The sequence below is a fragment of the Trichosurus vulpecula genome, chromosome 5 (genome assembly GCF_011100635.1).
Source record: "Trichosurus vulpecula isolate mTriVul1 chromosome 5, mTriVul1.pri, whole genome shotgun sequence".
NCBI classification, from domain to species: Eukaryota; Metazoa; Chordata; class Mammalia; order Diprotodontia; family Phalangeridae; genus Trichosurus; species Trichosurus vulpecula.
This window is the reverse complement of record NC_050577.1, coordinates 8,721,231-8,748,476: the sequence shown is the minus strand read 5'-3', so window position 1 is coordinate 8,748,476 and position 27,246 is coordinate 8,721,231. Positions and strand designations below refer to the sequence as shown.

The following is a 27,246-nucleotide window of genomic DNA, read 5'->3' as shown; positions in this document are numbered from 1 at the left end:
GATGCATGACTTTTTGTTTCCACATGATTGTGGACTCAATGCAGCCTCTGAGGCTGAGATGCAATAAAATATATCTACATTCCCTACCCCTTTTACTAATTTTGTCCTGACAATTAATATCAAGAATAAAGAGGTTCTCCACCAGCAGCACTGCATCCTCCATATATGGAACCATCAGTTACAGCTCATAGAGAAATATTGAATGCTGTTATCTGGGCAGTATACTTTCTAGGGGTGTACCCATACATAATGACGTTGACAGATTGCCAGCACTAGCTCATTGTCTGGGATGCTCTGAGGAAAAGAGGTATTAGGATGCCTACTAAACTGAAGGTCTGCAGAGCTGTGGTGCTGACTTCATTGTTGTATGCCTGTGAAACCTGGACAGTATACCACCACCATGCCAGGAAACTGAATTGCTTCCATTTCAATTGTCTTAGGAAGATTCTGAAGATCACCTGGCAAGGTAATGTACCAGACACTGAGGTCCTTTCTTGAGCTGAACTGCCAAGCATTCAAACACCATTGCAGGGAGTGCACCTCTAAGGGGCTGGCCACATTGGTCAAATGCCTACAAGGCTATTTTCCAGAGAACTTACATAGGGCAAATGCTCACACAGAGGTTAAAAGAAGCAATACACAAAGAAATCATAAAAAAGGGAAAAGGACCCATATTTACAAAAATATTTATAGCAGTTCTTTTCGTGTTGGCAAAGAATTGGAAATTGAGGGGATTCCCGTCAATTTTGGAATGGCTGAAGAAGTTGTAATATATGAATGTAAAGGAATACTATTTTTCCTTAAGAAATGATGAACAGGCAAATATAAGAAAAAAAAAATATGCAAAGACCTGCATGAACTGATGCCGAATGAAGTAAGCAGAACCAGGAGAACACCGAACACAGTAAGAGCAACATCGTGCAACGAACAACTTTGATAGACTTAGCTCTTCTCAGCAATGCAATGATCTAAGACAATTCCAAAAGACTCATGGTGGAAAGTGCTATCCACATGCTGGAAAAGGAACCATGGAGTCTGAATGCAGAACAAAGCAGGCTAGTTTCTCTTTTTGTCATTGTTTTTGTTTTCTTTTTCATGGCTTTCCTCTTTTGTTCTTATTCTTTCAAAAAATGAATAATATGGAAATGTGTCTGATATGATTATAGATGTATAGCCTAAATCGGATTGCATGTCATCTTGGGGGAGGGGGAAGCAGAGGGGGAAGGGGAAATTTAGAACTCAAAACCTTATAAAACTGAATGTTGAAAACTGAAAATGAACACATTAATAAAAAAAGATAACTGGTTAAATTTAATAGTATTTTTTGTAAATGAAATAAAAAGTAAGTATTTTATAAAAGAAGAAATACAATGACACTCTCAAGGTCTTTCTAAAGATCTTTGCAATCAATGGTGAGACATGGGAGACAATGGCACAGGATCACCCACATCAAAGAAGCCCCTATGCTCCATGAGCACAGCAGATTTCAGTGACTCGAAAGAAATATGAAATGTGCATATTTAGAGACCTCTCCACTCCCAATGTTCACATGGAGCATTTCTGTTCAAGCTTGATAAAGCCTTCCAAGCTCAGATTGGTCCGAATCAGTCACAATCATATGCACTGTGCTTTGACCCCCATACATGAAAGTCATTTTAGTCTTCTTCAAGCACAAAGGACAAAACCCAATAGTGCTTGGTCTTATTTCCAACTCATATTCCGATAAATATGAACTTTTACTTTTTAAAATTCCCTAGGCATTTAAATAATTCCAAAAAAATTCCAAGATTGATTGTTGTTCATAGTCCAAGATAAAAATCTTGAAAATCAAAGAAACACAGGTTCCAAAATAATCTCATTAGATTTAAACAGAAAGAAAAAAATAAAGAGATAAGAAATCATGAGTCAATATATTTTGAATAAAAATTCAATGTAGTATACTGAAATTGGATATGAATTGAAAGACCTGAGGCTGACACTTATCAGTTGTGTGACCCTTGACAAGTCATATAATTTCTCTGAGGCTCAGTTTCCCTAACACAAGTCTAAGATGAAGTTATTATTTGCATTAGGAATTCTTTCTATGTTATTGTGGGGAAAACGCTTCACAAACAGAATAGCCTGAAATGGAATCATAGTAAGCATTTGTCTTCAGTACATGATTGTTAGTGAGGAAATAGCCCCAGAAAAGCCGTGGTATTTCTGAAGTCTTGATATTATTCAACATGGCAAGGGTAGTAGCTGGTTCAATATTTTAATTTCATTCTTGGTTCTTTGGTGGTAATTTTTCTTTTTTTGTGTGTGTTTTAGGCAGAAACCGTTATTGCATAGACAAAAATTTTGCTGGTACCCTTATTATTTGGGATAGAATTTTTGGTAAGTAAACATTAATGGATATTCAGGTTGCAAATTTATATTCTTATTAGCATAAATGAAGTGAATGATTTCTTAAGTTTCACTCTTTAAGTATCTCTTCCAGGAACATTTGAAGCGGAGAATGAAAAGGTTTCATATGGCCTCACACACCCTATTAACACCTTTGAACCACTCAAAGTACAGGTATGACTAATTTATTTCATTCTTAGGGAATGGATCAAATACAGCCAAGTCAAACCAAACAAGCATTTATTAATTGCGTACTCTAATAGAGGGAAAGAGAGGGGGGGGGGAGGCAGACAGACAGATAGAGGCATAGAAGCAGACAGAGAGACAGAGACAGAGACAAACAGAAAGCAATGGAGAGACAGTGAGAGGGAGGGAGGAGGTTCCATGACTTTCCATAGTTAAAATGAGGGCCAGTATGCATCACAGTAATTGTGTGAATCTTCTCTTTCTGGACTCTGGGGATACAAACTTTTCTATACATTCCTGCCTTAAATATAAAAATCCAAGAGGTTTATCAGGTGATATTGCCTTCACTCATTAGAAAATATCTGTAAAGAAGAATTCTAACCAATGAAATGAATCATGAGAAAGAAGAAACAAAGCCAAAAAAGAAGGAAAAAAAGAGAGCAAATAGTTTGCCTCACTCTGCACAAAGACTTATTTCTTTCTCATTCTCTACCTATTCTCTTTTCTTAGCTGTAAATGGCACCTTCACAAAAATTGACTATATATTGAAATGTGAGAACTGCAGAAATTCATTAAAGCAGAAATATTAAATGCAAAAAAAGAAAATAGCTGTAGTATCCCATATTTATAAAAATCTACCCTGCCTGTTTCCCTGAATCCTGGTACACCTTGAACTAATCAAGCATTTTAATCAATCAACAAGCTTTAATTAAGCCCCTATTACGTGTCAGGTTGGGTAGCTAGGGTGCACAGTGGATAGAATGCCGGGTTCGGAGCCAGGAAGACTTATCTTCCTGAGTTCAAATCTGGCATCAGACACTTACTAAATGCATGACCCTGGGTAAGTCACTTAACCTTATTTATCTCAGTTTTCTCATCTAAAAAATGAGCTGGAGAAGGAATTGGCAAAGCATTCAAGTATCTTTGCCCAGAAAGCCCCAAATGGGGTCACAGAGAGGCAGATTCAACTGAAAAAACAACTGAACGACAATGTGTAAGGCACTGCTCTAGATTCTGGGGATGAAAAAGACAATTTGTTAAGCAATTCCTAATTGATACAAGTTTATATTCTAACTTAAGAATTCTGGTGGGGCCAGTAACCACATCTACTTATTAAGGCCTAATGTCAGAAACAATTACAATTGGAAGAAGGTTTAGGTAAGAATAGGACATGACTTGAAAGTCCAACTATTGGATGGGATTGACTGTGCCAGTTACATTTTCCTTGATCACATGAGAAAAGAGGAGGACCTAAAGTTCAGGTCAAAGACCTTACAAGTACTATTTGGTTCACAGAGAGGGAGGGGAACATTTGAAAATCAAGATATATGAGCAGTAGTACTTTCTGGAATAGGCTTAAAAATGGAGAGATTAAAGGGAGTTTTAGATGAAGGAGATACATTAAGAGAGATGGGCCTCCCTTAAATTGACATTTTCTAGTATTACAAATAATATCTGCTCTGAGAAAAGCTTTTATATATACATACACATATATACACATGTACACACATATACATGTATATATATCCAAAAATATAGATAGATGTAGAAATAGATATGAAAATATTTATGTATGGGGATATCTATAGCTATCTGTATTGAAAGAAACTATTCAGCTCCCTTTCCTTCTCAATGTCATGAGCATGCCCTCACAAGTCTTGGCAATTTATTGATTATGTGGAGCAAGATTTATCATATTGATTATTCATTCAATAGTTGCTCAGAGGAAGCAAAGTTTATTGAAAACTAGGTTATCAGTTAAAGCATAAAGGAGGACTTCTTTTGATCCCTGAAGGATGGGCTAGATTTTGATTGAATATTCAAATAGTCAACATTTTAGTAATTGTCTACTATAATATTTGCCTGAAATTTTCATCTACTTCTTCCAGAGATTCATCTGATGTGCTTTCCTTCTCCTTTCTCCCTCTCCTTTCGCCTTCCTTTTCTCCTCCTTTCTCTATCTCTCCATTCTTTCCTTCTTTCCTTAATTCCACCCCCCCCATTCCTCACGTATTTACTATGTATTTACCCTGGAAGAGAAATGGTGCTCGGTTGCATTGCAAGGTCTCCAAAGAAGGCTAATGCAGCATTTCTAAGTTTCAGACCATTTAGCACATGATGCAGTCAATTATTTTCCTTTTGCAAAAAAATCTGTTTTCCTTTGATTCTGTCAAACACCGAGGACTAGAAGTTTTAGGTTATCAGTTAACTGTGTCTTCAAGTATTGGTAACATGGAATGAAGCGGCTTCAGGGCTCTGATAATTCTCTGAGTATCTGTAAAGGGTTACTTGGATTCCAGTAGTGTGTCTACTTAGCTGGCATTGGGACTTTCTATGCTTGGGTTTTCATTGGCCAGCATTTCCAAACCTGTGTTGCCCATACATTGTGCCATTTAAAAACAGCAACAAATTTTGGCAAATACTGTTTAAAGAGGTGTATTGTCTGTTATTCAGTGGTTCAGTTGTGTCTGACTCTTTCTAATCCCATTTGGGATTTTCTTGGCAAAGATGCTAGTGTGATTTACCATTTCCTTTTCCAGCTTATTTTACAGATGAAGCAACTGAAGCAAACAGGGTTAAGTGACTTGACCAGAGAGTCACAGACCACAGTCTGAGGGCAGATTTGAACTCAGGAAGATGGGTCTTCCTGACTTTAGCCCCAGCACTTTATCTGCTTTGGTACCGAACTGCCCCATAATCACAACCACCATTCATTTCCAACATTCACATGGAGAAGAGCACAGAAAATTTATTTTGTCACTAGAAATGGAAACCCAGAGTGCAAACTGCTAGCTGATACTTCCAGAAGATGTATCTCTTAAAAAGATTTTTCACTACAATGGTTTCTTAAATAATTTCTCTGCCCTTTGAATATAATCAGGGAAATATTTTTGAACTAAAAAAATGTTGTAGAGAATACAATTGAGATTGATTAAAACTACTTTTCCCGACATGCGTATAGTTTCATTCAAAAAGTTTCCCTTTCTAAGGCACTTGGTGTTCAACTGCTTAATTTATTGGTGTGGTCAAACGGCTTTTAGGGAAAGAACCATTAGCCCCAAATTCCGTGTAATAGCGAAAGGAAATATAATGCTTTGGTTACATATTTATTTAAACTTTTCCTCACCTAAAGGGGAAAAAAGTGAGCTATACTTCCCCTTCCTCCACAGTTTCATCACTTGCATTATATTTGGAACACATTTTGGATCACACCTGGTTTCTGGAACAAGTTGTCCGTCGTATTCAAAGGACCAGGATGGAGTCCTGGCAAACCTAGGCTTGGTCTTCTTGAGGAAATCCCTGAGGTAAGGAGAATTCCCACATCCTGATTTACTTTATCACAGCAATTTTCAACTCTACAGGAGCCATTTGCTGTAAATTAGAGACAAGCAACATGGAAACTAAAAATTGGGGAATTAAGAAAGGGGAAGGATTGGAATTTCTGCTTGTCCTTCCTTCCTCCCCACCCCCCCAACCCGGCCACTGATATTAAGAACTTAGCAAATCTCATACATTTTTTTCTGAATGTTATGAGTACTTTTTTGAATTAAAAAAATTAAGGGTAATTTAAAACAAAGCAGTTCTAACGGGGAGCTCCCTTGGAATTCCTGTCTAACTCTATATGGAAGAAATAAGCAACATGGAAGATATGAGTTCCATTTAATGAGCCAGCCTTTCTTAATCTGGTTGCTATGCCTGCTGGACACTGAGGATATGAAAATAATACCTGCCCTCAAGGAGCAAATATTTATTTTCTTAAATAAAAATTGGAGAGAAGCATTCATTGTAAGTCAAAGTTACCCATTTTAGCTCTTGTACCATGAAAAGAGAAGATTAGTAATTGCTATGTTACTCAATAGTGTAGAGAATTATTAGATAATTCAGGTAAAGTTAGCTCAGTATAAGGCCTGGTTCATCTAGAACGGTTGACTACTCAATCCCAATTTAATGTCCAATTTGGTGATTCTCTACCTCCTAACCTCTGGTAGGGCCAGGTTTGAAGAATAACAAGGTTGGGATCTGAGTGACGTCTGCAGGTCTGGTTGGCAGATCCTTAACATGGGGAGAGGAGACAGGACTGAACAGAGGGGTTGGAGTTGTCCCTCCTTAGTTGAGGATTAGAGTATGGAGTAGCCATGTTTAGTCAGGAAATGGTGAGATATTGTTGGAGTGGATAGAAGAGAGAACAAGAAGGAAAGGGGTTGTGTCTATTGGCAAAAGGGTAAAGACCAGGAATTAGTCATAGCAAAGCTGAAGATGGGCTAATGCAAAGCAAGGCTTACCATTTCATCCAGAAGATTTGTTGTCCTGGTCAAATTATAGCAATTTTTGAAAGTCTGGACATAAATTCCTTTTTAGATCACTGGTCAAGTTTGCAGGCTTTTATGCCTACCCAAGTGCAGCGGTCCTAGTGGCCATTTCAGCTGGACAAAATTTGCCTGTGCTGCCCTCACTCATCCTCTATGGTGGTAGCTGGTTATTCCACCTTCTGCTTTATCTGATTGATAGGTGGGGAAAGAGGCTAACTGGTCATGGCCATCCATTGCTCATTCATTCATTTTCATGATCAGGATCAGATGCTGCTCTGTTCTTTGGTGATTTTTATTATCTTTAAGATGAAATCCATCCATGACCCACCTGGTAGAACTGAACAGCACGAACAGCTAAGACACAGCCATTCCATTTTATGAATATAGGGATTGAGACACTTGACAGTAGTGGTTAATGAGGCCTTCTTGTGACCAGAAAGAGCACTTCAGTTTGAGGAGAGGGATAGGATAACCTTCCCTCATCAATAGCAGTCATACTGGAACAATGGGGGAACTGTTCCTCAGAGAGTTCAAATCTAGCCTTCATGGCACTACTAACCTTTGATGTCTAGTCCCTGAGAGGAAGTAAAGAAGGAAGATTGCAGACAGAGGACAGGAGCCAACAGAGGTCTGCCTGATAGGTCCAGAGATGTCAGTACCTGAAAGAAACAGAAACCCAGTGTCCCCACATTTGTTGGGTTTGTTCAAATTAGGACTATAACTTCTAACATCTAAATATGATTCTAACTAGGAACTGCTTTTTTTTTCGGGGGGTTTGGGCAAAGTGGCCACTCTCACATCACTATTACCCATGGCCCTGTCTATTTTGGTGAGGATCTGTAAAGCATAGCTTTATTACCAAAGATGGGGTTTGCTGACCAGAAGGGCATTTCTCTTCTTGCTGTAGATCACAGGAAAAGAAGTTCCTTATGCCACCCATGTGTCTGGCTCACTCCAGCTGTATGCCCTTGTGCAGTTTGCTCTGATGCTTGGTTTTTATGAGGACACATTTGCTGACAAAGGCGTAAGTAATTCTCTTATGTCTAGCTAACTAGGGGGTGAATGATCTAGTCTCTTGTTTTCCAGTGTGGAAATGCTCACTCATTATATCAGGTCTATTACTCTGATTTAATTGATCCCAGGAAGGGTCTAAGTGAATCTTGGAAAAAAAAACTCATGTTGAGGGATTTGAATTCAATTCACATGGAACCCCTAAAACATTGATTGGGATATGTCATCAAGGGTAGTTGTTGGGAAGGGCTCATATCCAATGGTATCTTAGGAAGTTTTATAAATTAGTAAGCCTAGGTGTAACTGATGACTAGAAAATGCCTTTGGGATTGGGCAAAACCAAGTTCCAAACTAGGGAATAAAATATTTTTGAAGAAGCACACTTTTATTTCCCTTTCATTCTTTATACCTTCCTTCAAGGAATAGACTCATATATTCCCATCAAGACATATTTACAGAAAGGTTCTCTATCATTGTGTCCCACCCTTACTTCCTTGGATCCTGTAGTAGCTATGAGGAAGAATATGGAAAGGGCCCATGGGGAAACTTACCAATTCATCAAGGAGAGAAGAAATGGATACAAACAATTACAATACCAATTTCATATGAAAAACACAGTAAGAGAAACACAACCAGTTTAGAGGAAAAATAAATTATTCCTGGCTAGGAGTCATCATGAAGGTGCACAGAAGATGGCATTTGGTTCAGTGCATAGTTTGTGGGACATGGAATTTGAAAGACAGGTTCAAATCCTGATTCTTTAGACTTATTAGCTGTGTGATACTAGTCTTAACCTCTTTGAGTGCCAATTTCTTTGCCTGCCAAATGAAGAATTTGAACTAGATGGTCTCTGAAGTCCAATGAAAAGTAGTAAGCATTAAGTCCTCAGAGTTGGAAAGGCATTCTACCTTAGAATGAAAATAAGAGGTAAGAAAAAAAAGCACCAAGCCAGAGTGTACACCATTTTGAGCTCATGGGAGCTATGGGTCTAGAAAAGTAAGCTTGACTCAAATGGTGGAAGTCTTAAACCCTAGACAATGGAGTTTGGACTTCTATAGGAATTGGAAAAAAACCTGACATTTTGGATCAGAGATATAACAAGAAGAGAGATATTCTTTTGGAAGGTTTATCTGGCAGCATGATGTGGTGCCAAATGGAGTAGAGTAGGAAGGAGGTCTGTGAAAGGAAATATGATTAAAAGATATCAGTGTACCAATCCAGGCAAGAGGTGGTGATACCTTAGTTAGAATTGTGAGTCTGAAGTAAGAGGGCATGCAGGAGAATTATACTGAAGGGGAGTTCATAGGATATAAGGAATAATTGGATGGGTGTTGAGAGGAGAAGGATGAGGCAAAAAATGAATCCAAGGTTGATTGACAGAGAATGGTGGCACCATTAAGATTAAGAGAAAGGAAGAGGATGGGTTCGGTTTGAGAACCGATGAGATTAACATGTCAGTGGAACATTGAGTCCAGAGGTCCAATGGACAGATGAATATTAAAGGAAAATAAAACAACCAAACATGGGTCTCAGGCAAGTAGAAAGTACCAGAAATACAGATATATGTCATTATTAGAGGTAAAATTTTAGAACTGGTAAACATTGATAACATAAAGGATGGAAGTCTGAAGTACAAGAGAAATATTCTTGGATGAAGGTCACCATTTGGAGCTGAGGTTTTTAACTTGGATTTCATAGACCCTTTTGGTGGCAGTCTGGCAAAGTTACTGGAACTTTTCTCTGGAAACAAAAAGAGGTATAAAGGAAATCAATTATATTGAATTACAGTTATTAAAATATTGAGAAAAAGACAATTCATAGATAATAGCTTAAGACCCACTGATTTGGAAAATTATGAACCTCCGGTCTTCCTGACTCCAAGTCTAAGGTTGTACCTACTATGGGACTGAGGTGCCATGAAGAATCTTCATACTCAAAATAAGGAGTATTTTAATTTTTCTTTCTCAAAACAAATATGTGAACAGAGAAAAAGAGTTTTTAAACTATTAACCCAAATATAGTAAATTGTCATACCTGCTGTGTTCAGGAAACAAGGAATCCTGGTTGATTCTATATTCTGAATGATGGGAAGATTTCCTAGAATTTTTTCATCATAGAATGTTGTTGGGACCCATTTTTGCTCCAGGGATCTTTGGCAAAATCTGTGTATGCACATTTACATGTTGTCAACTTCAAAAAATATGACTATGTGTACAATAAAAATCCATTTTGTTTCTATTTTGTTTGGCTTTTAACCCAAACTGAAATAAAATCCTTGTGTTCACACTCTGTTCACATCTGCTAGAAAGGCTACTTGGGATACATTGGAAGAAATGCTGAGTCATAGGAGAACATGCCTACTCTACCTCCCACTGAGTGGAGTGAAAATAGTGCCCTAGCAATTCTATTCCACATCGGAAAAAAATCGTGAGATTGTACTGACTGGAAATGTACTTTTTTCTAAGGAGCTTTCCCATGATTAAGTCAGTCTTCTTCTTATTTCAGTCATCTCTCTGATATTTCAATAGGTCCACGATCTCATCAATGTAACTACTCCTCAAATTGTGCAAACCACCCCCCATCCAACCCATCCTGGGTGATGTTCATCCGTGTCCTTCCCGCCTATTTCCCAAAGTCTTTGTCTGGGCATCAGGGAACTTCTTGGTTGTCTAGCTATCATCTCTAATTTCATAGATTTCTTAAAGTTCATCTGCAATATAGAGCTTTAGACAGCTACCTGAAGTACCAGGAAATGAAGAGAGTTAATTGCCCAGGAACATGTAGATAGGACTTGGGTCTAGGTCTTCCTGGCTCTATAGCCAGCTCTCTCCGCTAAAGCATGCTGCCTGCCTTACACTACTCTTACTCTGACACTCCAATACTTCTACAATCTCATCTATTTGACCATTCTTTTTAGCAAAGAAGATTGTGACCCATTTACGGCTGTCTCATCCATGTGAGTCTCCTCCATGTCCTCATATTAAATCAAACTGTTGGCAGGGCTTTAGCTATATTTCTACAGGTCATTCTCATATTCTTTTCTGTGTTAAAATTGTATCTTGTTTATATCTATATATTTATATGTATCTGTCTGTCTGTCCATGATATAACAAAATTGTATCCTCCCCAGCTTTTAGTCAGTATAGTAAGTTTATAAGGAGTCACTGTAAAGGAACAGTAACAGGCAATAAGATTACTGCAGGGAACCTAGAAGTCCTGTACAAAGCATCCCAAACATCAAAGGAGTATACTTTACAAACTGTTTTATATATTAACTAAAATTCACATACTGTGAGATGTGCTGAATCAACAGAAGTCAACGAGGTGGTGCTGTCAGGGTTCTGGTCCAATGCTGTGTAAATTCCAGACAAATTCCAGACCTCTTAAATTCCAGACCAGCAGAAGATCAAAAATGCTGATGACTTTGAGATGATTTGGATATATGTTAATGAACTTACTTCAAGGAGGTACAGATAGAATTTGGTCTGCTTTTTCCCCAAACCCTATAAAAATGAAACCTCAAACTCCTGCCCTCGAGCCCTCTTCTTTCACCATTGTGTTTATGCTGCCAGTGCTTTCAACTCGAATCCATGGCTACTTATCTTTGTGCCTTCCTAAAGTGGCATTGCAACCTTTTTTCCACTTTTAATTATTGTGTGCCTTCCTCCATTTCATAATTTCATGAAATAATTACCAATTCATTTGTCAATTGGTGGGGAGGCCAATGCACCTAATAGGGTATTTCTTCCTCTTATGTGACCGACCTTTTTTTTTCCTCCCGGTTGTACACGTCTTATAACATCCTTTATATCAATTATTTTGTGCAATTATCCAGTGTGTTGCAGCCTGCACACACCCACAGTGCATCTTTACATTGCTTTTGGTATGTTCTCCTGATTCAGTTCTTCAGAGCTTCAATTCCCACTCCAGATCTATGATCCCCTGACACAATCATCACTGAAAGGAGATAATATAAAAAAACCCAAGTCTTTCTTTTGAAGGAGAAGGATTGAGAACATTGTGAGTGCCCAAATACTTCCTTCTCATTCTCCTTTAATTCAGAGCTGTGTTTGACTCAATTTCCATTTTCAGTGTCTGTACTACTAACCCTCAGATAAGTCCCATTGGGCATCTATTAAAATCCCTTTCATGGTCTGGACAAAAGGCATTTTTCATTTACTTGTTTTTTTAAAAGTTTGTTTTGGTTTTGTTTTGTTTTGTTTTGTTTTTCTGTGTGGGTAAGCAGGCTGAACTCCTTGAAACGGTTAAGGATCGCATTTAGGAAGGTGTCCTGAGTTTATGATTTTTGTAGTTTTATAAATGCTTGAGTTGATGGTTAAGAAAAGTTTCCACAGGATTTCTCTAAGATGGTGTCACCTTTTACATATGCAACCTGTCATTTATTTAATCCATGGCAGATGGAATTTAAATCCAAGAAGGCTTTTCACCACAGCCAGGACTTTTCCAACAGTGACACCTCTCTGAACCATACAGGATGTTGCATAGTCCAGTAGAATAAGTATTGGCTCTGGAGTCTTGGGTTCAAATCCCTATTCCATTACCATGTGACTTTGAAAAAAGCATTCCACCCTTCTTGGCATGAGTTTCCTTATGTACAAAAATGTAGAAGTTGAACAAGATGGTCTGTAAGGCTTTTCCGGCTCTAAATCTCTGAGATTCTCATTCCATGATTACAGGATGTACTGGCCAACCCTTTAGTCATCCTGGCTGTATGATGAGGCCTGACACTCTGAGTGGGGCATCATTAGCACAATCTCCATCACCATTCACTTTAAAAACCTCATGCTAATCTGTTCCCTCCCAATCTCAGCATATGAGAATGTCCAAGCATTAACAATTTGGATGTTTGGCTAGAGCTGAAAGAATGGCTGGGACAAATGGTTCTGATTGTCAGGCCCTCAGGCACCCAACCCTCTGTGCCATGAAAGGACCTAGGCATGCTGGACAGATGAGTGTGATAGCAAGTTCTCCCAGATGTTCTAAGTAAGAGTCCCTGAGTCACACACACTCACACACACACACACAGACACAGACACAGACACACACACACAAGCAACTGGAATGGAAATTTACATCTTTGGTTCTAGACTAGGCTTTTTTTCCCCTCCCCTCCTTTAAAGAAAAGTCTAGGGAGTTAAATATATCGATGGATTTAATTGAGTGTGAATGGGTACATTTCTAAGTATGAACATGACACATACATTATACTGATGCAAAATACACTCACCTCAAGATCCATCTCCCCCACCCTGGGGTTCACACTTCCACAAAGGATGCCATGAAAAAGCCAAGTGGCTACATGGACCAAGAGAATGTTAAGTGCTGATGTGCCTTGAGGACATAAATATGGAATGGGGCACCCTCTCATTCCTGACCCAAGTTCATGGCAAAAAAAGTCCTTGCGTCTTGGTTTTGTTTTTGCTGTTTTGTGAGTTTATTCTATACCCTGTATTTTTACTAAAGCTAATCAGCAGCAGCAGCAGTAGCAGCATGGACAACAACAGTAATTCTCTAGAGTTTTTTTAATTATAGCTATATGTCATCTGCAAATAGGAATATTTTAGTTTTCTATTTGTCGTTTACACATTTAATTTTATTTTCCTCTCTTAGTAATAGAATTATCATTTCTAGCATGATATCTGAAAGTAACTAAGTACTTTTTACCAACATTTGTAATAAGGAAGATTATTTTCTTCCTGATTAGAAAAAAAATTACTATTACTTAATTTTAGATACACACAAGTAATCATATAAAAGAAACGCTCTTTCCTTCTTACACATTTTAGAATTCTACAAAAGGAAATGATTGCTTTTCAAAAAAAGCCTCTTTCTTGATACACTCAGTCATGTATTTTTGCTGTTTTCATATAATTATGAAATTAGCATGATTATAATTAAGTGTGCTAATTGTTTTCCCAATGTTGAACCACACTTAATTTGTTGTTATAAATCAAAGTTCCTAAAGTGTGTGTATTTTAAATTTATTGCTATAGTCTATGAAAATGGTATTATTTAAAATATTAAATCAGTATTTATATGTAAGATTAATCTATTGTTTTTTCTTTGTCTCATTTTTACTTAATTTGGGTAACGACCAAATTTATATAAAATTTTAAAAGTTAGTAAAGTATCTTTTATATCTATATCTATTAAAATTCTCATTTACTTGTAAAAAAATTAAAAATTGAGTTCCAAATATTTTTCCTCCCTCCATTGCCTCCATACTCATTGAAAAGGCAAGGAATTTGTTATTTGTTATACATATGCAGTCATACAAAGCATTTCCATATTTGCAAAAGAAAACAGACAAAAAACAAGAAAAAATATTTTTTTAAGTATGGTCTGACTTGCATTCAGACTCTGTCAGTTCTTTCTCTGCAAGTAGATGGCATTTTTCTTCATAAATCCTTCAGAAGTGTCCTGGATCATGCATTTCTTTTGTTTTATTATTGTGTTTTCTTTTGCAACATGGCTAATACGGAAATATGTTTTACATGATTTCTCATGTAACTTTTTCTTTGGATCATGTATTTCTGAGAATAGCTAAATTATTCACAGTTGATGATCATAAAATTTGGCTGATCCTGTGTATCATGCTCTCCTGGTTCTGCTCACTTCACTTTGCAACAGTTCATGTAAGTCTTCCCAGGTTTCTTTTAAACCACGCTACTTGTCATTTCTTGGAGCACAATAGTATTCCATCCCAATCATATACCATAACTTATGTATCCATTCTCCAATGAAAGAGCATCCCTTCAATTTCCAATTCTTTGCTACCACAAAAAGAGGTGCTATAAATAGTTTTATACATATCGGTCCTTTTTCTTTTCCTTTGATTTCTTTTGCAGTACAGACTTACTTGTGGTATTTCTGTGCCAACATGTATACAGAGTTCTGTAGTCTGTGGGGAAAAGTTCCAAATTTCTCTCCAGAATGTTTAGATCAGTTCATAACACCAACTATCCATTAGTGTCTCAATTTTTCCACATCCCTTCTAACATTTTGTGTTTACTTTTCTGTCATATCAGCCAATCTGATGGCTATAAGGTGATACTTCAAAATTGTTCTAAGGTGCAATTGTCTAATCAATAGTGACTTGGATCTTTTTTTTTTTCTGTGCCTAGAGATAGCTTTGATTTCTTGTTCTTAAAACAGCCTGTTCATATTCTTTGAACATTTGTCAATTAATGGCTGAGTAATCTTTAAAAAATTTATTCAGTTTTCTACTGTGTTTGAGAAATTAAGATTTTATCAGACAAACTCGCTGTAAGTTTTCCCCCAGTTTCTGCTTTCCTTCTAATCTTGGCTGAATTGGTTTTGTTTTTGTGTTGTTTTTTTTTAAATAAACATAACCAATATTATCCATTCTACATCCTACAATATTTCCTCTCTCTTGCTTGGTCACAAATTTTTGCTTTACCCATAGATATAACAGCTAAAATAAATCCTCCACTAATCTGTTTATGTTATCAGCCTTTATGCCTAAATCATATACCCATTTTGGCCTTACTATGGTATACATTGTGAGATATTTGGTCTGTACCTAGTTTCTGCTGAACTACTTTGTAGTTATTGCAAAAACTTTTGTCAGATGGTGAGTTCTTGTCCCAAAAGCTTGGATCTTTGGGTTTATCCAACAATAGATTACTATGATCATTTACTACGGTATATTGGGTAACTAATCTATTCCACAGATCCAGCACTCTATTTCTTAACCAGCACCATATTCTTTTGATGAATACTTCTTTTTTAATATAGTTTGAGATCTGGTAATGCTGGGTCACATTCCTTTATGTTGATTTTCTTTAATTCCCTTAATATTATTGACCTTTCATTCTTTGGATGAATTTTATTATTACTTTTTTCAGGTTGTATAAAATATTTTTGTTGGTTTGGTCTGAGATCTGAATGAGTAAGTTAACTTAGGTGGAAATACACACACATATGTGTATATATATATATATATACTTTTATATATATATACATATATATACATATATATATATATATATATATATATATACTTTTATATATATATATACTTTTTATTATATTGGCTTTCCTATCCATGGACAATTAATGTTTCTTCAAAAATTTATATTTGACTATGTGAAAATTGCTTTGTAATTGTGTTCATATAGTTCTAGGTTTGTTTTGGCAGTTAGACTCCCAAGTAGTTTATATTGTCTATAGTTATTTTAATTTAATTTAATTTTTTATCTCTTTCTGCTACACTTTGTTGGTAACATATGGAAATACTGATGACATATTTAGGTTTATTTTAAATTCTGCAACTCTGCTGAAATTGTTAATTATTTCAACTAGTTTTTAGTTGATTCTCTAGAATTCTTTAAGTATATCATCATGTGATCTGCAAAGAGTGATAGTTTTGCTTTTCTCATTTATTCTAATATTTCAATTTAGTTTTCTTCTCTTATTGATTTAGCTAACATTTCTAGTAGAATAATGACTAATAGTGGTGATAATGAATTGCTTCCCTCCTGATCTTATTAGGAAGGCTTCTCCATTACATATTACATTAGTATCTCCATTACAGATAGCAACTGCTAATCATTTGAGAGACATAGTACTACTCATTTTAAGAAAGGCTCCATTTTTTCCTATGCTGTCTAGCATTTTTAATAGGAATCAATGTGATATTTTGTCAGAAGTTATTTTTTTTCTCCATCTGTTGACATAATCATATGATTTTTGCTGTTATTGTTATCAATATAGTTAATTATGCTGATAGGTTTCCTAACATTGAACCAGCCCTACATTCCTGGCATAAGTCGCACATGGTCATAGTACATGATCTTTGTAATATAAGCTATAATTTACTTGCTAGCATTTAGTTTAAACTTTTTCCATTAATATTCTTTAGAGAAATTCATCTACAATTTTCATTATTTGTTTTTTGCTCTTGCTGGTTTAGTTATGTGTATGATAAAATTATTTTGGTAGGACTCCCTCTGCCTATTTTTCCCCAAACAGTTTATATAATTATAAAGCATTTGAATGATTGTTCTTTAAATATTTAATAGCATTTGTGTATAAATCTATCAGATTCTAGGGATTTTTCTTAGGGTGCTCATTAAGGCTTATTTTCAATCATCTTGTCATAGTCAATTAATACCTCTGCACTCTCCCTATGTATACCTCTTCTAATTGCCATAATAGTTATAAAATACCTAATTGTTACAAGTATGATCTTCTCATGTAGGAGTGTTATTAGGTTAACCTTATTAAATCACTTATGATTTCTCTTTTATGTTTAACTTTTTATGATTGTCTTGATTCATATTAGAATATAAAATTTTCTATTCAGATTTGATCTTTTCATCAGGGATGCTTGAAAGTCCTTTATTTCATTAAATATCTATTTCCCCCCAAAGGATTATGGTAAATTATACTGAGTATCTTATTTTATTATAATCCCAGTTTCTTTACCTTTTAGAACACCATATTTCAAGCCTTCTGCTCATTTAATTTTGTAGCTGCTAATTTTTATGTTATCCTGAATTTGGCTGTACACAATTTGTGAACTGTTTCTTTCTGGCTGCTTGCAATCTCTTCTCCTTTAGCTAGGATCTCTAGAATTTGGCTACAATATTGCTCTGAGTTTTCATTTTGGGATCTCTTTCAGGAAGTGATCAGTAGATTCTTTCTGCTTCTATTTTACTGACTGGTTCTAGGGTATCAGAGCAGTTTTCCTCAATAATTACTTGAAATATGATGTCTATGCTTTGTTTTTTTTAAATTTTGTTTTCTGGTAGATCAATAATTTCAAAATTATCTCTCCTCAATCTATTTTCCAGGTTAGTGTTTTTTTTCATTTTTTTGGAGGGGGGGAATGTGGGGCAATTGGGGTTAAGTGACTTGCCCAAGGTCACACAGCTAGTAAGTGTGTCAAGTGTCTGAGGCTGGATTTAAACTCAGGTTCTCCTGATTCCAGGGCTGGTGCTCTACTCACTGCACCACCTAGCTGCCCCAGTGTATTATTTTCAAATGAAATGGTTCACATCTTCTTCTACTTTTTTCATTCTTTTTATTTTATTGTTTCACAATGGTTTATGGAGTCATTAGTTCCTAATTGCTTTCACAATTCTGTTTTTTAAGGAATTATTTTGTTCAATGAGGTTGTGTTCCTCTTTTACCATTTGTTCAATTTTGTTTTTTAGGGTGTTATTTTCTTAAGAATTTTTTGCACCCCTTTTACCAAGCTGTTCATTCTCTTTTCATAATTTTCTTATTTTACTCTAATTTCCTCCCAGCTTTTCCTCTACCTTTCTTATTTGATTTTTAAAATCCTTTTTGATCTACTCCATCAATTCTTTTTGGGCTTTTGCTCAATTCACATTTGTCTCCGAGGTTTTGCATGTAGCTGTTTTGATTTCTTTTTCTCTCTGGGTTTTCTGTCTTCATCTTCCTTGCCATTACAGTAACTTTCTAGGGTCATTGTTTGTTGTTGTTGTTTTTTGTTTGTTGTTGTATGGTCATTTTCCCAGTCTATTTCTTGACTTATAACTTTATGTTAAAGTTAGGTTTTGTAATCTTATTCTGACCAGTTTTCTGCTCCCCTTATTATCTGTGGCTGAGAAGCTCCTGTTGCCCCTGATGTAGCAAGTTTCAAGGCCTACTGCCAACATTGCCATGGGGGAGCCTGTGTTGCACTGTACCCCAAGCTGAACCTGGTGAGAATGAGCTTTCCTACCAACCTCTTACCTTGCCTTGATTTGGAAAATTCTTCCTCCCTGCCTTTGGTTCTGTGGCTCCAGGATTTGATTTGAGGCATTATTCCAAAGTTGTTTTGGGGGAATTTCGAGGAATTCAGTTGAGATCCTGCCTTTATTCTTCTGTCTTGGCTTGTCTTGAGCCTGCTTTTGCACATTTTTTCTCATTCCCAACATGCTGTGTGCTGATGAAGAATTACTGCTTATTTGCACAATTCCACGGAGCCTTTTTGGACCTTGGGCCTCTGATAAATCTTACAAAGGCATGGAAATCCAACAGCAATATTTTTTTCCTGTTTCACTGCAGCCAATAACCACATTAGGAAAGCTGTGGTGGGCTTGTCACTGGGCATCCTGCTGTGGTTCCACAGGCTTCTCTGTGTATACATAGATGGCATTGGAGAAACACTCATTCATTTTATATGGTCGCAGATTGCATATGGGAAGAAAAGGGTTGCTGTAGGGCACACAAAGGTGTGAAAGGCACATTCCTTCCTTGATGCTGCTTGCAGAAATGTATGTTTAAATATATGGTGTTTAGCTTAGTGATATAACCCACTGGCTTTCTGTTGATCTTGGGACAGCCAGGCTTGAAAAATCATTGCTTAGCTTCCAGGGTCCACTTCATGGGGTGATACTGGGAGCCGTCACTGGAAAGGAAAATACCTTTGGCATCTGTCTGCACCCCAACTTAAAACAGCTAAGACATTTGTCTTTTTAAATGATATGAGAGCATACATGACAACCGCTGGGCTGAAAAAGGCCCTGATTGTTAAAGTGTGAAGTCCAGCAGCTGCAGATAGGCTATAACACACATCAAGTAAGCTATTCCCTCCCCATTAAAGATGCAGCTGAGGCTCTCCAGTGTAAACACAGAACCACACTTTTGCAGTCTGAATCCCCTGAATGTTGCTCTCAATCACCGTTTACTGTAAAATGCCCTGTCCACACAATTCTCTTACTGAGGTCTTCTTGTTAGCATGTGTTAACATCACCTCTGAACAATTAATATGCTGTAGTCCTCAGCACTCATACCGGAAGGTATAACTGAGGTCAGAGCACCCGATCTTAAAGTAACCTTGGAGTCCATCAGCAGTATATTCACTTTTCTGTACATATGCCCTGTTGGGAATGTTTTCTTCTTAATTTCCTAACTTTCTAGGTGATTATTAATGTAATATGTTCAGAGAAATTTGAGAAAGAATGAGCACCTTTCCTGTGGGGAGTGAGCAAACAAAATAAATACACTGAAATGGCAGGCTGTCATCTCTAAATCCCCATTTGGTACATAGGGATTTTAGAACCTTGGAAGAGTGATGGTTGATTCATTGTTATGAGCAGCAAAGTGTGGGTTCTAATTCTTTGCTAGGAAGTATTACATGTGAAAAATAAAAAAGACAGAATTCACTTTCTAAAATTTTGATTCAATAAAATAATGACCACTTCAAGCATGGAATCAGATGAATCTTCTCATTATTTCTAATGTGTCAATAAGGAAATTGTCCCAGGCTTTTCCTGTGAGTTTTAAAAGCCTTTCAGGATTTAATCAGAATCAATTAACTTTTTAAGAAATTATTGTGGAATGAATAAACAAAGTCAAAAATGCTGGTTAGTGATTTGGACCAGAGAGTTTCCTTCATTAAATTAAACACTTTTTTTTTTTTAGGTTAATCATATGGTTTCTTTGGAAAGGGGAATTCCCATATGAGATAAGTTCTTCTCCCAATTCAGATAGGAATTTTCTTTGAAATTTGTCATCATATGGAAAGTGCCCTCCACATCTGGCAGGGGTGGGGTGGGGGATGGGAACAAAGCTATGGAATCTGAATGCAGATCGAAGCATATTCTTTGCTCTTTCTTATTTTTTTCTTTTTTTTACTGTGCTTCTTCTTTCTCATGCTTTCTCCCATTGGTTCTAATTCTTATGTACAACATGACTAATATGAAACTAGGTTTAATATGAAAAAAAATTCATCATAAATACTTGTGTAGGTCACTAAGGGGTTCCATGACATATTCAAATTCCCTCAGAGAAAAGCTTGAAACCACATCTGAATGATTCTAAGGCCAGCTCTCTACTCACTTGACACAATGCCTCTGAGGGAATGCATGTAAAAACAAAACTAAAAATGCAGCTCAGGTGACATGGATGGGATGTCAGTCAAACACAAAGGGCATCCTAATTATCATATACCTGACAACTGGGCTTTTGAGTCTGGAAACACTGAATGCCTGAGAGCTTATATTTGGGGGTTTTCTCCTGGGAAAAATGGAGATGTAGGAAATCTTTAGTATTTTAAAAATCTGTAATTTTCTTAGTATGGCCATTTCTTGCTCAAGTACATATTGGCACTCTGCCATTTTTGTTGTTTCTGTTCAGTTGTTTCAGTTGTGTCTGACTTCATGAACCCATTTGAGGTTTTCTTGCAAAGGTACTAGAATTATTTGCCATTTCCTTCTCCAGCTCATTTCACAGATGAGGAAACTGAGGCAGACAGGCTTAAGTGACTTTCCCAGGGTCACACAGCTAATATGCATCTGAGACAAAATTTGAGCTTACATCTTCTTGACTCTAGGACTGGCATTCTACTCACTGCACCAGCTAGTCACCCCTTTTCTGTCATTACTTTTTTTTTAAAATTTGTTTATTTATTTATATATTTATATATTCATTCATTTATCTATTCATTCATTCGTTCATTCATTCATTCATTTATTCCTTTGTTCATTCATTCATTCATTTATTTTTAGTTTACAACACTTGGTTCTACATAATTTTGAGTTCCAGATTTTCTCCCCTCCCTCCCACTCTCCCTCACCAAGACAGCATGGAATCTCATATAACTACCACATATAACTTCGCATTGAATTAATTTACATGCTAGTCAAGTTGTGGAGAATTATGACCAATGGAATGAATCATGAGAAAGAAGAAACAGAAAGAAAAAAAAAGAAAAACCCAAAAACAAAAACAAAAGAGAGAAAAAAAGGTGAGCATGAAGTGTGCCTCAATCTGCACTTACACTTCATAGTTCTTTCTCTGGATGTAGATAGCATTCTCCATCGTGAGTCCTTTGGAGTTGTGCCTGCACCTTGTGTTACTGAGAAGAGCAAAGTCTGCCAGGGTTGGTCCTCACGGAATCCATGTATTTGGGGTTGTGTACAATGTTCTCCTGGCTCTGCTCTGCTTACTCAGCAGAAAAGGAAGTAAAAATTTCTAAATTACCCCATCTCAGAAAAAGAAATTGAGCAAGCCGTCAATGAACTCCCTAGGAAAAAATCTCCAGGGCCAGATAGTTTTACATGTTAATTCTATCAAATATTTAAAGAACAACTAATTCCTATACTTTGTAGACTATTTGGGAAAATAGGTGAAGAAGGAGTCCTACCAAATTCTTTTACGATGCAAATATGCTACTAATACCCAAACCAGATAGAGTCAAAACAGAGAAAGAAAATTATAGACCAATTTCCCCAATGAATATTGATGCAAAAATTTTAAATAAAATATTAGCAAAAAAATTGCATCAAATTATCATGAGAATAATACACTATGACCAGGTAGGATTTATTCCAGGAATGCAAGGCTGGTTCAATATTAGGAAAACCATTAGCATAATTGACCATATCAACAACAAAACTAGCAGAAACCATATGATCATCTCAATAGATGCGAAAAAAGCCTTTGACAAAATACAAAGCCCATTCCTATTAAAAACACTGGAAAGCATAGGAATAAAGGCAGCCTTCCTTAAAATTATAAATAGCATCTACCTAAAACCATGAACAAGAATTATTTGTAATGGGGATGAGATAGATGCATTCCCAAGAAGATCAGGGGTGACACAAGCATGTCCATCATCACCCCTACTATACAATTTAGTACTAGAAACGTTAGCTGTAGCAATAATAGAAGAAAAAAGAAATTGAAGGAATTAGAATAGGCAAAGAAGAAGCTGAATTATCACTTTTTGCAGATGATATGATAATTTACTTAGACAATCCTACAGAATCAAGTACAAAAACTACTTGAAATAATAAACAACTTTAGCAAAGTTGCAGGATAAAATAAACCCACATAAATTCAAAGCATTCCTATACATTACTAACAAAGCCCAACAGCAAGAGATAGAAAGAGAAATTGCATTCAAAGTTACTGTAGACACTATAAAATATTTGGGAGTCTATCTTCCAAGACAAATCCAGGGCCTATATGAACACAATTATGAAACACTTTTCACGCAAATAAAGTCAGATCTAAATAAATGGAAAAATATCTGTTGCTCATGGTTAGGCCGAGCTAATATAATAAAAATGACAATTTTAACTAAATTAATCTATCTATTCAGTGCCATACCAATTGAACTACCAAAAAATTATTTTACAGAGCTGGATAAAATAATAACAAAATTCATCTGGAAGAACAGGAGGTCTAGAATATCTAAAGTATTAATGAAAAGAAATGCTAGAGAAGGTGGCCTAGCCATACCAGATATTAAACTGTACTATAAAGCAGCAGTCATCAAAACTACCTGGTACTGGCTAAGAAACAGAGTTGTGGATCAGTGGAATAGGATAGGTACACAAGATGGAGAAGTCAACGACTATAGTAATCTACTCTTTGATAAACCCAAAGAGGCCTGCTTCTGGGCTAAGAATTCACTATTTCACAAAAACTGCTGGGAAAATTGGAAAATGGTAGGGCAGAAACTGGGCATAGACCATTTACACCATATACCAAAATAAAGTCAAAATGGGTTCATGATTTAGGAATAAAGGCTGATACTATGAGCAATTTGGGAGAGCAAGGAATAGTTTACCTATCAGATTTATGGAAAAGAAAAGAATTCATGAGCATTCAAGAGCATTTCAAAATGCAAAATGGATAATTATGATTATGTTAAATTGAAATGTTTTTGTACAAGAAAAGCCAACGCAACAAAGATTAGGAGGGAAGTAGAAAATTGGGAGAAAATCTTTACAACTAGTGTTTCTGACAAAGGCCTCATTTCTAAAATACACAGGGAACTGAGCCAAATATATGGAATATAAGTCATTCCCCAATTGAGAAATGGTCAAAGGATATGAACAGGTGGTTTTCTGACATTACTTTAATGTCATTTTTTTTATAACTATAAAACACCTCCAGAGTTCACATTTATTGTATGATTACCAGATCTTCAGATGGCACTTAACTGCTAAGGACAGTAAAAACTGTAGGTGATCAGTCAAGATGAAAAACATCAATCAAGGGAAGCTAGGTGGCACAGTGAATAGAGCACCAGCCCTGGAGTCAGGAGGACCTGAGTTCAAATCCGGCCTCAGACTCTTGACACACATACTAGCTGTGTGACCTTGGGCAAGTCACTTTACCCCAATTGCCCTGCCTCCCCCCAAAAAATAAAAAAAAAATCAATCAAAAGAGGCCATTGGATGGGGAAAAAGGGATAAATATAAAGTTTCGCATGGATTCAAGAAATCAAAATTGTTAATTCCAGGATACAAAAGGTATAGCTAGATCATCTGGCTAAGACCCGGGGACTTTAGGAGCCTGCCAAGACAATCATTAAAAAATGGTGGCCAGAAACCCAAAGAGTTCTTGGTATTCATGAAGAGAAGCATGAGATGATGGCAATGGGTGGTCTACTGTCTTCTCACCTTGGCAGACTAAATCTGAAATATTGGTTTCATTTCTGGCTGCCCTATTTTCTGAAGGCCATTGCCTCATGGAAATGATCCCATATAAAGGTAATTTAAATGGTGGCAGATGTTTCCCCTTGGGAAGAGGAAGGGACAGGGACATATTTTTGAGGGACTGTTTTGTAGAGGGGAGGATACACTTATTCTTCTCAGGCCTAGACTCAGAACCAGGACAGAGGCTGCAAGGAAACAAATTCAGGCTGGAGATAAGGACAGAATCATGTACAATCAAGCTATATTGGAGTGAAATGGCTGCAGGAGGAGGGTGGACCCACTCTCCCCACTACGGTCCAGGAGGTTCTCAGAGACACTGGCGGGGTATGTTGTCTAAGGATTTTTGTCAGTTGGACTGCATGGCCTTGGAGGTCTCTTCCAAATGTGACTCTCAATCAGAATCCTGTGCTCATTAAACAGGCCTTTTGAACTCACAGTCTCCATTTTTCACAGGTCCATTTTATTTGATTTGTGATTTGCTTTGTAGTTGGCACTCCTAGTTGCCGTTTGTTTGCATGCATCTAGGCTTGCTTGTACTAGGGTAGGTGCTCCCTCCTCCAAAGTGGAAAACAACAAGAACTTGCAAAGGAAGAAAACTGAAAAATGCATCAGGCTTTGTTCAAACTGCTGATGAGCTTCTCTGGCTCATGTGACATTGGTTCTCAGATTCAGCTATATCCCAGGTTCTTAGAGTCTCTGCCAGCAGAACTCAGGTCCCGCCTGATCTTCCCACCCTGGAACAAGGCTTTGAGTCTAGTACCAGGGACAGACCCCAAGATTCATCACTGAGGACCTGGTCAATGGCAATGATCCAATTCACTAATCATCATCTAAGGCCTGATGAGGTTGCAATGTACATTTATAAATAGAATGCTCCAGAGATGGAAAGAGAGGTCTTTGAAGGATTGGAGATAAAAATAATGGGTTACTTCAGTGTAGCATAAAGCATACATTATCTTAGCTCCCCAAGAGGAAGCTAGTATAAGCATGATTCCTATTTTACAAATGATACTAGGGAAGGAATGTGACTAATTTGAGCTCATGTAGCTAGTCAATGGGACAGCTGGGACTTGACCCTAGGTTTTCTACTCTCAGGCACAATGTTTTACTCCTCTGTTTATCTGTGTTTGAATTTCGGCTTAGGTACTTACTGCCTTGTGTGCCAGTGCAAACCATTTAACTCATCTTTGCCTCAGTTTCCCTATTAATCAAGTAATATCATGCTACATTAATTAGCTCATTGTTGTAATCACCGTGGTTATTATTATCACTAGAATTTATGTCAGATTAATGTTTATAAAGAGCTTTACATACATCATCTCAGCTGGACTCTATCCCCTTGAAAGTCATCGCTACCCCACAAAGTTCATCCCATTCTTCTTTCCATTTTACAAATGTTGACACTGAGGTTAAGATGGATGAAGTAATTTTCCATTGCTACATAGCTATTAAATGTTGGAAGCATGACTCGAACCCCCATCTTCCTCATTCCAAGTTCATCACATTTTTCCCTCTGAGACACTTTTCCTCTCAACATGAGGCCCCTCGTGTGATCACAGGCCCAATTCTCCTTGTGGAAGGGTCCCCCAATCTGGTGCCAAAAGAAGAATCAAGATGGGGTGAGTAGAAACTGCCTCAGAGGTGATATTGGTGTCCATGAAGAAGCCTGAAGCCCCGAAATTTGTTGCCCTCAAGGTCAAAATGGGGTCACTGAGGCAAAAAAAAAGAATAGGAAAAACTCAATGACCTCATGTCTTCCTGGAGTTTGCTGAAGTGATTATTTGCCAAGCCAAAAGTAACTGAAGCTGTGACTCTCCTGGGGGACCATTGGTGGAGTTTTTTATTAGGTACCTTTTTGTGAGAGTAACAGAATCCGGACATTTTTAGTTCCACACCCTTATAATTAGGACCCTGGGAAATACTGTCAGAGCCTCCATAGAGTCACATAGCATGAAAAATGTAGACCGGCAGAAATGGTCTCATCTACAAAGAGGCAGTAGGAAGGACTTCAGTGTGGCTGACCAAAGCTGGCTTGTTTGGGGGCTAGAGGTTCAGGAGAATGTGTATTTGAATTGCTGCCCCACTCTTTGGACCCTGAACCCTGGCCCTGCTAGGGCCTGAGTAACAGGCAACCAGAAGCACCCCACAATTCTCTTTCTCAAAATGGTCCATTCCCCAAAAAAGCTTACTGAGGGATTATCTCATCAAAGATCCATGTGAAAACTTTCAAACTCAAAGGCACTAGTTCAGCCAATTTTCTTGGGAGAGATAGAAAAAGGGAGGCCATGTGGTTTAAAGCAAGCTTAAGGATTGGGATTCTCTGGCTTCTTTTAAATATTTCGGCAGGTAGAGAGGAGGTACATGAGAAGCCGGAATGGAGGGATTAGGGCTACCTTCCCAGCCTTTATTTGAATATGAAGGATTATTTGGGAAGGTGGCAAAATGGATCTGTCTTGAAAGAAATGACCTGGGTGCATGCCATTGGCATCTGCCAACTGCGGCAAGGCCTGAGTCCATTGCTTCTGAAGACTAATTTAGAGGGGATCAGCTGGACCCAGGGGAGTGTTGAGGCTGGTTAATATTGGCTCATGAGAGCCAACTGTGAAATTTTTCAGTTTTCTGTTTCCATGATCAGTTTTGTTATTGTTCAGTTGTTTCAGTTGTGTCTGACTCTTTTTGACTACAGTTGGGGTTTTTTTGGTAAAGAGACTTAAGTGGTTTGCCATTTCTTTCTCTAGCTCATTTTATAGGTGAGGAAACTGAGGCAAGGTTAAGTAACTTTCTCAGGGTAATACATTTAATTAAGTGTCTGAGGCTGGACTTGAATTCATGAAGATGAGCCTTCCTGATTCTAAGCCTAGTACTCTATCCGCTGAGCAACCTGGTTACCCCATCAGTTTTATAAA

At 37.2% G+C, this 27,246-nt stretch overlaps 1 protein-coding gene across 5 annotated transcripts in view; it reads left to right on the top strand.

The window, feature by feature from the left end:
- AGMO (alkylglycerol monooxygenase) overlaps window positions 1-27,246 on the top strand; it is a 384,446-nt gene that overhangs the window by 181,195 nt on the left and 176,005 nt on the right. For all 5 annotated transcript variants that reach the window (XM_036758949.1, XM_036758948.1, XM_036758946.1 and 2 more), the window contains exons 7-10: window positions 2,311-2,376; window positions 2,480-2,559; window positions 5,742-5,876; window positions 7,789-7,905. In XM_036758949.1, coding sequence (XP_036614844.1) covers window positions 2,311-2,376; window positions 2,480-2,559; window positions 5,742-5,876; window positions 7,789-7,905 — 398 coding nt within the window. The remainder of the gene's footprint in view (window positions 1-2,310; window positions 2,377-2,479; window positions 2,560-5,741; window positions 5,877-7,788; window positions 7,906-27,246) is intronic.